This window comes from Labrus mixtus, chromosome 14, assembly GCF_963584025.1.
Source record: "Labrus mixtus chromosome 14, fLabMix1.1, whole genome shotgun sequence".
Lineage (NCBI taxonomy): Eukaryota > Metazoa > Chordata > Actinopteri > Labriformes > Labridae > Labrus > Labrus mixtus.
In genome coordinates this window covers 547,620-557,619 of record NC_083625.1, presented here as the reverse complement: position 1 = coordinate 557,619, position 10,000 = coordinate 547,620, and the positions used below count along the sequence as shown (strand labels likewise).

General features: G+C 42.9%; 1 protein-coding gene across 2 annotated transcripts in view; it reads left to right on the top strand.

Annotated features, from left to right (window-relative positions):
- The window catches only part of klf8 (Kruppel like factor 8), an 85,957-nt gene that overhangs the window by 45,608 nt on the left and 30,349 nt on the right, over positions 1-10,000 (top strand). For both annotated transcript variants that reach the window (XM_061056153.1, XM_061056152.1), the window contains exon 2: positions 4,593-4,943. In XM_061056153.1, coding sequence (XP_060912136.1) covers positions 4,593-4,943 — 351 coding nt within the window. The remainder of the gene's footprint in view (positions 1-4,592; positions 4,944-10,000) is intronic.

Here is a 10,000-nt window from a genome sequence, read left to right as displayed (position 1 = left end):
ACCCGATCAATACGTCGACATGGTGACCCCTCATTTTGTGTCGGCCTCCCGTTACTCTGAACAGGTTCTGAACACACAGCATGTCATGTGAAGACGTCCACTTTAACTTGTAGATTTAAAGAAGAAGAAGAAGAAGATCTGAACGTGTGGACGCGCAGAGCTCACAGACTTCATCTCAAAAAACCACAAGTTTAAAATATTCCTCTGACAGTTCGGCGTTAACCACGGTCACATCAGCATCAAGCGAGCTCAAAGAGGAAGAAAAAGACAGAGAACAGGAAGTCGTTTTTTTTATATATAACTTCCACTCGTGTAGATCAACAGAGGTCACACAGCGGATAACGGCGTGGAGTCAAAATCTGACAGAGGGAACAGATCCTCCTCTCAGGCCGGATCCAAAGAAATGAATCACTTAATGCACATTTATTTAGGTGTAAAGGACGAGACCAAGACCAAGACCAAGGCAGGGTGAGACTAAGACCAAGACCAAGGCAGGGTGAAACCAAGACCAAGACCAAGGCAGGATGAGAACAAGACCAAGACCAAGGCAGGATGAGACCAAGACCAAGACCAAGACCAAGGCAGCGTGAGACTAAGACCAAGACCAAGGCAGGGTGAGACCAAGACCAAGACCAAGACCAAGACCAAGACCAAGACCAAGACCAAGACCAAGACCAAGGCAGGGTGAGACCAAGACAAGACCAAGACCAAGACCAAGACCAAGGCAGGGTGAGACATGACCATAAATATCACAGAACAATCCTCATCTTGTGTTTAGGGGGAGTGTCCCTCACTTGGTTTGTGGCCGTAACCGGGTTCTTTTAAAACGAGGCGGTGGTCTTGACCGGTCTTGATTTCAAATCTAGAGTCCGCCCAGTCTGAGCCCGAGACAAGACAACACTACAAAGGACTGAGCGCTGCGTCTTCCTCAGAGTCAAACATTTTTAAAAGTTTGTCTGTGAAATCATCACATTCAGTTTCCTGAAGAGCAGAGCAACTCTTCACATAGACATGTATCCTCTTCATGTAGACATGTATCTTCTTCATGTAGACATGTATCTTCTTCATGTAGACATGTATCTTCTTCATGTAGACATGTATCTTCTTCATGTAGACATGTATCCTCTTCATGTAGACATGTATCTTCTTCATGTAGACATGTATCTTCTTCATGTAGACATGTATCTTCTTCATGTAGACATGTATCTTCTTCATGTAGACATGTATCCTCTTCATGTAGACATGTATCCTCTTCATGTAGACATGTATCTTCTTCATGTAGACATGTATCTTCTTCACATAGACATGTATCTTCTTCATGTAGACATGTATCTTCTTCACATAGACATGTATCCTCTTCATGTAGACATGTATCTTCTTCACGTAGACATGTATCTTCTTCATGTAGACATGTATCTTCTTCACATAGACATGTATCCTCTTCATGTAGACATGTATCTTCTTCATGTAGACATGTATCCTCTTCATGTAGACATGTATCTTCTTCATGTAGACATGTATCTTCTTCATGTAGACATGTATCCTCTTCATGTAGACATGTATCCTCTTCATGTAGACATGTATCCTCTTCACATAGACATGTATCCTCTTCACATAGACATGTATCCTCTTCACGTAGACATGTATCTTCTTCATGTAGACATGTATCTTCTTCATGTAGACATGTATCTTCTTCATGTAGACATGTATCTTCTTCATGTAGACATGTATCTTCTTCATGTAGACATGTATCCTCTTCATGTAGACATGTATCCTCTTCATGTAGACATGTATCTTCTTCATGTAGACATGTATCTTCTTCATGTAGACATGTATCTTCATGTAGACATGTATCTTCTTCATGTAGACATGTATCCTCTTCACATAGACATGTATCTTCTTCACATAGACATGTATCTTCTTCATGTAGACATGTATCCTCTTCACATAGACATGTATCTTCTTCACATAGACATGTATCTTCTTCATGTAGACATGTATCCTCTTCATGTAGACATGTATCCTCTTCATGTAGACATGTATCTTCTTCATGTAGACATGTATCTTCTTCATGTAGACATGTATCCTCTTCACATAGACATGTATCTTCTTCACATAGACATGTATCTTCTTCATGTAGACATGTATCCTCTTCATGTAGACATGTATCTTCTTCATGTAGACATGTATCTTCTTCATGTAGACATGTATCCTCTTCACATAGACATGTATCCTCTTCATGTAGACATGTATCTTCTTCATGTAGACATGTATCTTCTTCATGTAGACATGTATCTTCTTCATGTAGACATGTATCTTCTTCACATAGACATGTATCTTCTTCATGTAGACATGTATCTTCTTCATGTAGACATGTATCCTCTTCACATAGACATGTATCTTCTTCACATAGACATGTATCTTCTTCATGTAGACATGTATCCTCTTCATGTAGACATGTATCTTCTTCATGTAGACATGTATCTTCTTCATGTAGACATGTATCTTCTTCATGTAGACATGTATCTTCTTCATGTAGACATGTATCTTCTTCATGTAGACATGTATCCTCTTCACATAGACATGTATCTTCTTCACATAGACATGTATCTTCTTCATGTAGACATGTATCTTCTTCATGTAGACATGTATCCTCTTCATGTAGACATGTATCTTCTTCATGTAGACATGTATCTTCTTCATGTAGACATGTATCTTCTTCATGTAGACATGTATCCTCTTCATGTAGACATGTATCCTCTTCATGTAGACATGTATCTTCTTCATGTAGACATGTATCTTCTTCATGTAGACATGTATCTTCTTCATGTAGACATGTATCTTCTTCATGTAGACATGTATCTTCTTCATGTAGACGTATCTTCTTCATGTAGACATGTATCCTCTTCATGTAGACATGTATCCTCTTCATGTAGACATGTATCCTCTTCATGTAGACATGTATCTTCTTCATGTAGACATGTATCTTCTTCATGTAGACATGTATCCTCTTCATGTAGACATGTATCCTCTTCATGTAGACATGTATCTTCTTCATGTAGACATGTATCCTCTTCATGTAGACATGTATCCTCTTCATGTAGACATGTATCTTCTTCACATAGACATGTATCTTCTTCATGTAGACATGTATCTTCTTCATGTAGACATGTATCTTCTTCACATAGACATGTATCTTCTTCATGTAGACATGTATCCTCTTCATGTAGACATGTATCTTCTTCATGTAGACATGTATCTTCTTCATGTAGACATGTATCTTCTTCATGTAGACATGTATCCTCTTCATGTAGACATGTATCTTCTTCATGTAGACATGTATCTTCTTCATGTAGACATGTATCCTCTTCATGTAGACATGTATCTTCTTCATGTAGACATGTATCTTCTTCATGTAGACATGTATCTTCTTCACGTCATTATTTGATCAAGTTTTTATTTAGTTGTTGTTGTTTTCAGATACAGTGAAGTACATTCTGTTAAAGGAAGTGAACATAGAGACAGAGAAGAAGAAAAAGGGTGTGTGCATGACTAGTGTGTGTGTGTGTGTGTGTGTGTGTGTGTGTCTCTGTGTGTGTGTGTGTGTGTGTGTGTGTGTGTGTGTGTGTGTGTGTCTGTGTCTGTGTGTGTGTGTGTGTGTGTGTGTGTGTGTGTGTGTGTCTGTGTGTGTGTGTGTGTGTGTGTGTTTGTGTGTGTGTGTGTGTGTGTGTGTGTGTCTCTCTGTGTGTGTGTGTGTGTGTGTCTGTGTGTGTGTGTGTGTGTGTGTGTGTGCGTTCCTCTGCCTCGGCACTCCCCACACCTCTCGCTCGCTCTCTCTCTCTCTCTCGGCTTCCAGAAAAGGGTGTGTCCGCCTGCCTGCTGCTGAAAGGGAGGGAGGGGTCATTTCACGGCTACTCCTCCCTGCTCTCGCTCGCTCTCTCTCTCTCTCTCTCTGTTATTTCTCTTTTGCTCTCATTCCCTCACTGGCAGCCTCAGGATTAGGCCTTTTGTTTCTCTGCCTCCTCTGTCTCTCTTTTTAGCCTTAATTTCTATCTCTCTGTTTAAACCAGAGTGTGTGTGTGTTTGTGTGTGTGTGTGTGTGTGTGTGTGTGTGTGTGTGTGTGTGTGTGTCTCTGTGTGTGTGTGTTCTTACCCCCCCTTCTGGCTGATTTCTGAGAAGGGTCTCTCTTTTTTTTTTTTCTGGACCAGCTCTGAGAGCAGAGGTAATGCTTGTTGTCATGTGTTTTTTTCCCCCCCTACAAACTCTAGCCTGCCATTTCCTGTCTTGCTTCCTCTCCTACCTGTCTTCCTCCCCTCCATGATTTCACAGTTTCCTTCCCCCTCTTGTGCTTCCTTCTCTATCCCCCCCTCCTCTTTAATTCCCCATTCCTCCTTCAAATCCTCTCACAAATCCCTTCTTTTCATCCTTCTCTCCTGGCCTAGAAGTTTCTTTTTTTTCAGCCTTCCTTCCCCCGTTGTTCTCTGATATTTCCCCCTTCCCCTCTTTTCTTTTTCTCTTTTTCTCCTCCTCTCTTACCTTCTTCTTCTTGAATGTGTTAGAGATCTCACCTTCTCCTCCTCCTCCTCCTCAGTGCCAGTCGACTCCTAAGCAGAAGAAGAGCGCCGCCGGCGGCCAGAAGAAGAAGAGGAGGAGCCCGGCCAAGCAGAGCGCACTAACTCAGCAGCCGCAGCCGTCGTCAGCATCACCGCCGCCGACGCAAGAGGAGGAGGAGAAGGAGGAGCCGGTGACCAGGCCTCGGCCGCCGCTGAAGGAAGAGGAAGAGGAAGCAGGCGAGGAGGAGCGAGAGGAAGTAGCGTCACAGTCTTTGAAGAAGAAGAAGAAGGAGGAAGAGGAGGAACCGAGGGAGGAGGAGGAGGAGGAGGGCGGGACAGACATGCCCTCTGTACAGATCAAACCAGAGCCTGAGGAGATGGAGTGCACGGTGAGGAGGGGGAGGGGGAGGTGGGGTTTCTCGCCGAGGTGATGGTGGTGGAGGGTGTGCGGGTGGACGAGCAGGAGGATGGATGAGAAGGTGGGTGTGGCTAGGTGTGGATGACGACACGCATCACCTCCTTTCAGACATGTGCGATCAGGTCGAGATCACACTGAGGATTAAAAATCAGCCTCTGGAGGAGGTTTGTTTACAGACTTTTCTCTGGTTTGAAAAAAAGACTCATTGATTACGTAAGTTTAAAGTCAGGGTTGGTCATTTCCTCCAGATCCACTTTTTTAAGGTTTTGGTGTAAATTGTCTTTAGGTCCTGACAGAAATTAATAACTCAGGTTCTCTGAAAAAGGAACAAAGAAAATCCATCATCTGTATCAGTTTGTAAGTCTGTAAAAACTTCAACCAATGTCTGCCACGAGGTACCAATCTGATGAACCAATCAGACGCCTCCCTGTCTCCCTGCTCGCTCTCTACCACATGCATGAATGAGCCCTCATTCAAAGAGATGAGCTGAGGTCCACTTCTGGAGCAACGGCGCTCATGCATGTAAGTGAGGGGGCGTGGCTTCTGAGGGAGCACAGAGGGGACGGGTGCAGACGGTGCACTGAGGGAATGCTACATTCAAAAATAACCCTGCCTTTAAGGTGTTTCACAGCCGTTGCTTTATGGATGATTCTGCACGTTCAGCTGTTTTTGAAGAAGTGAGGGAAACATCTGGACGCGGTGGTTAAAAAAGGAAACATGCACGCTCATTGTGTTCAGTATCTGTTGAGTCTTCAGAGTCGATGAGCAGATCATGTAACCTGTGAGTCTCTGCAGCACCAGGTGAATAAATGTGTCTGACAGACTTCTCTCTGGATGTTAGAACAGGATGAGTCTCCGCTGTGTTGAAGCGACGTCAGTGAAGTGAAGGAGCATCAGAGGAGCAGGTTGTCGTGATGACGGCTGAAAAAAATGAAACCACACAATGCACAAACACTTCATTGCTGTCATAGCAGGTTGACATTTGCGTTGTTGTTGGGGGTGTTTTGCATTTGGAGCGGCGGCAGCGTCGACCTTTTGTTTGTTTTTAATCCACGAGTGACACTCAGGAAGGGCGTCAGCGGAACGAGCCTCGTGATTCAAATAGTGAAGAGGTCAGAGGTCATGACAGACTAAATGCACCCTGACGAGAGTGTGTGAATCATTTTGAAAAACCTCTGCTGGGCTTCACTCTGCGGCCTCGTCCACATGTAGGCGGGTATTTTTTGAAAACGGAGGGTTTTCTGTGTTTTGACCTTTTGTACCCAAACGGCGTTTTAGGTCTCTGTAAACTCTCCTTTAGTAAAAGTCCTTACAGGGTGAAGATGTTCAGGAACTCAAGGTGTTTAGGTCTTTAAGGTGTTTCTGTGTAGACGGGGAAAACAGAGTTTAGTTCTTGTGACGTCACGCTGAGCACCGGTGTGACGTCATCGTGCGACGCTGTCTCTTTAGTTTACATGAGATTAGAGCGATGGCAGATGTAACCAAACTAGCGCTGGTGCTAACGTTGCTAACTGGACTTATTACATGCTCACACATACATACACAGTTCCTCTCCCTCTGTGTTGACGAGCAGAGACACCTGAATGGACGACTTTATAAATGAAATGGTCGCTGCAGAGGATGCACAATATTCATCAGCACGTTCTGTGATGTGTTGACTTAATGCACCATCTTCAGTTTTGTAGATTTCTCTGTCACAGTGTTCAGTTTTTACATCTTTTATCCATCGATAATCGAGGGACAGAATCAAGTATTTAACACAGCTGTGTAATAAATTCCTTTATTCTGTCATAGTAAACATGAGGTATAGAAAGTGTTGATGCTCATGACAACATAGGGCACCACTGTTACTTAAAGGTGACATCTCCTCCTCCTCTCAGAGCTCCTCAAAACGTGTGTGAAGTTTCTTGTTCTAAATCCACTCTGATCCTGTATTTGATCATGTCTATAAACCCCTCTATTTCAGCCCTGCTCAGAACAGGCTGTTTCTGTGTCTGTACCTTTAAATATGTAAATGAGCTGTGTCTGACCACGCCCCCTCTCTGGAAGGGCTCGGGTGTACTCGGTGCTTTCTCACTCCATGTCCTATTGTTTACGGTGAGAAGGCAGACTCAGAGGGCAGAACAAACACCTAGCTGTGGGAGTGTCACCCACCTGGGGGAGGGGCTACTGCCCTTTGTGATGTCATGAAGGGAAAATCTCCAAACGGCCTGTTTGAGCACACATTTTCTGAAAAGTGGAGCAGGCAGAAGACGGAGAGGATGGACTTTTCTCGTCATTGGGGGGTTTGGAGACAGACTAGAGACACATGTTAGAGTTAGAGGAACATGAGGAAGAGGATTTATCAGAATAAGTGACCTTAAAAATATATTTACAAATGTTCCTCCAGCCTCTATAGACGGCATGGTTGTTGTTGTTTAGTTTGGCTTAAAACAAGGTGTACATAACTGTAAAATACACATGTCTTTGTAGATGCCAGACATATTTATTTCTCTGAATATTGGAATACAAAGTGAAAACGTTTGGTCATAGCTGAACATCTTGGCCTGTTGATTTTGTTGTTGTTGTTTTTTGTCAGGAGAAGCTCTCAGTCGGTTTGATGACATCAGGAGGTTCATGTGCTTCGTCTTGAATCCTGAACTCCTGAAATTCTGGTTATTTTGTCTTCCAAACAGACACATCATGTTCTTCAAAATGTCTCTAATGATGCTCAGCTAACTGGCTAATGGAGGACACCAAACCGTCATGTCTCAGCTCACAGTAAGAGCGTCTGTCTGCTGGCTGATTAAGGACTCAACGATTATTTGTGGCTACACTTTATGAATGATAATTAAGTATAATCATAAATAATACATACTTTTGGAGTGTTTGCAACGCCGCCACGGCTGAGCTGGCGTGTTGCTACAGCTTTGACATTTTGAGCTCCCGTGTTATGATAGGTAGGTCCACGTTGGCAGTCATAATGGGAGACAGGAGAGGCCATAGAATAAAAAGGGTGTGAGCGGTAATGATAAGGTGAGGCCTGTCGCCATGGCAGCCATTAACCCAGAAAACAGACTGAGCGAGGGAGGAGGAGGGAGGCGTCAGCTGGATTGGGAGAAGGATGGGGGAGTTTTGAAGAGTGGCAGGTGAAGAAGAAAAAAAAACATGTGGAGGGAAAGGAGGTAATTGGAGGCGAGGAGACAAACAAGGCAAGAGGAGAGATTGTAAGGAGGATAAGGAGGATGTGGACGGATAAGGAAAGTTGCACAGCAGGATTATGTCAGTGAGTACCATGGAGGTATGCTAAGGCTAACTGCTCCCTTTGGTTTTAATGGGAAAGCTAAATATGCTAACATGCAACTGGAGGGCAAGCAGCAAGATGTTTGTTGTCTGTGGCAACACATTAGATTGAAATGTTTTAATGGGGAAATAGTCTCAGTAGATAACTTATGGATTGTCTGAATCAGGCCTTTGATTTTTTTTTTTGGGGGGGGGGGGTATTTAACCCTACTCTGCTTGAGGTTAACATCAAAACATAGCACAAAACATTTATTCCAACCTGTTTTATCGCTTCCATAACAACTGCACACAACAGCCAAAATCATGCCTCCAGGTCAAGGCATGCTCAGGCCAAGTTCGATTTGTTTAGACGTCAGGTTTGACAAACGGGGCTGACACCGAGCCGGCTGCAGAGAGTGTAGGGATATAGTAGTAAAGAGCCAGAACACAAGACAGAGCGAGGTCATGATAGACCTAGCTTAATGAAGTTTTGGTGTTTCTGGATGTTTCTGACTCGACTACAATAGTTTTGATTTAGGATCTGGTTCAGACATTGGTGTGTTATCGGAAAGATCAGGCCTCCATTGCAATATTTTCAGCTTGTCCAAATGTGAAAGATGCTTTGGTGTGTGTAATATTGGAGTCTTGCAAAAGTAATTGCGTTGCATATAAATCGTTTTAAACGGGGACATAAAGAATCCGTGTTACCTTTGCAGCGACTAAAAGATTCAGACATTCTTGATCCGCTGAGACTCATTTTTCCAGCTGAAAGGAGATCATGTTCTGTCTCAATTTGTTACTTCATTATGAAGTTGAAACGTTTGACTTTCAGTATGTGTCCGTCTAGTTACACTTGTCGTAGCATTTTTATGTCCGGATCATGAACTTTGAGCTGTCATAAAACCGTTAAAAAGCTGAGACTCTGATTTGATTTGACTAAACCACCACTGCAGTCAGAAATGTAAGAATTTAGGATTGTTTGGCAAATTATCTTGATAAGTTTGAACCTTAGCAGATAAATTTAGGTATGCACGGAGCAACAAATCAACCCTTCATTTGGGCAATGATGCTACTCTCTCTAGTTTTTCTTTCGTTTTCACCACAAACTGATGTTATAAGAGCTTGTCAGACCAAAAGCTGCAGCACACGTCGCTCAAGTTGTGGCCCAGATCATGCGTGAGATGATGAGGGTTAGGGGTTAGGGTTAGTCATTTACAGCAGAAATTTACTTTTGTTGTGCTGAAGTGCTTTTCTGAGGAAGTTATCAATCTGCCGTCACTAACGAAGATGCCAACAAGATGTCGCCTCTGGCGCTGTGGTGATGCTGGAATTGTTTCAACATAACTGATCACATAGTAAAAGCTTCTACTTAATAACTCCTCCTTATTTTTCATTGATTGAGGGTTTCAAACGACACCGGATATCTTCCGGTGAATTTGTACATTTGAGCACACCTCTTGAATTTGTAGCGTTCCCCTTGGATCAATGTTGGGGCCTCTTATTTATCATTAACATGCTTTAATTTGGCAAAATTGTGTCAAACAATGTTACATAACTGGGTAGACCATACCAATGTAAACATAGCTCTGTGTAGGAGTGACATCATTCCCATTGTATCTGTCACCAACCTCATTTGTTTAAAGTCACACGGTCGTCTGATAACAAAATGAAGCCATGGTCTAGAAGTTCAATCAGTCAAGCAATCTTTATTTTTATAGCTTTCCATTTCATAACAAATTTTAATTTCAAGACACTTTACAAGAGGCA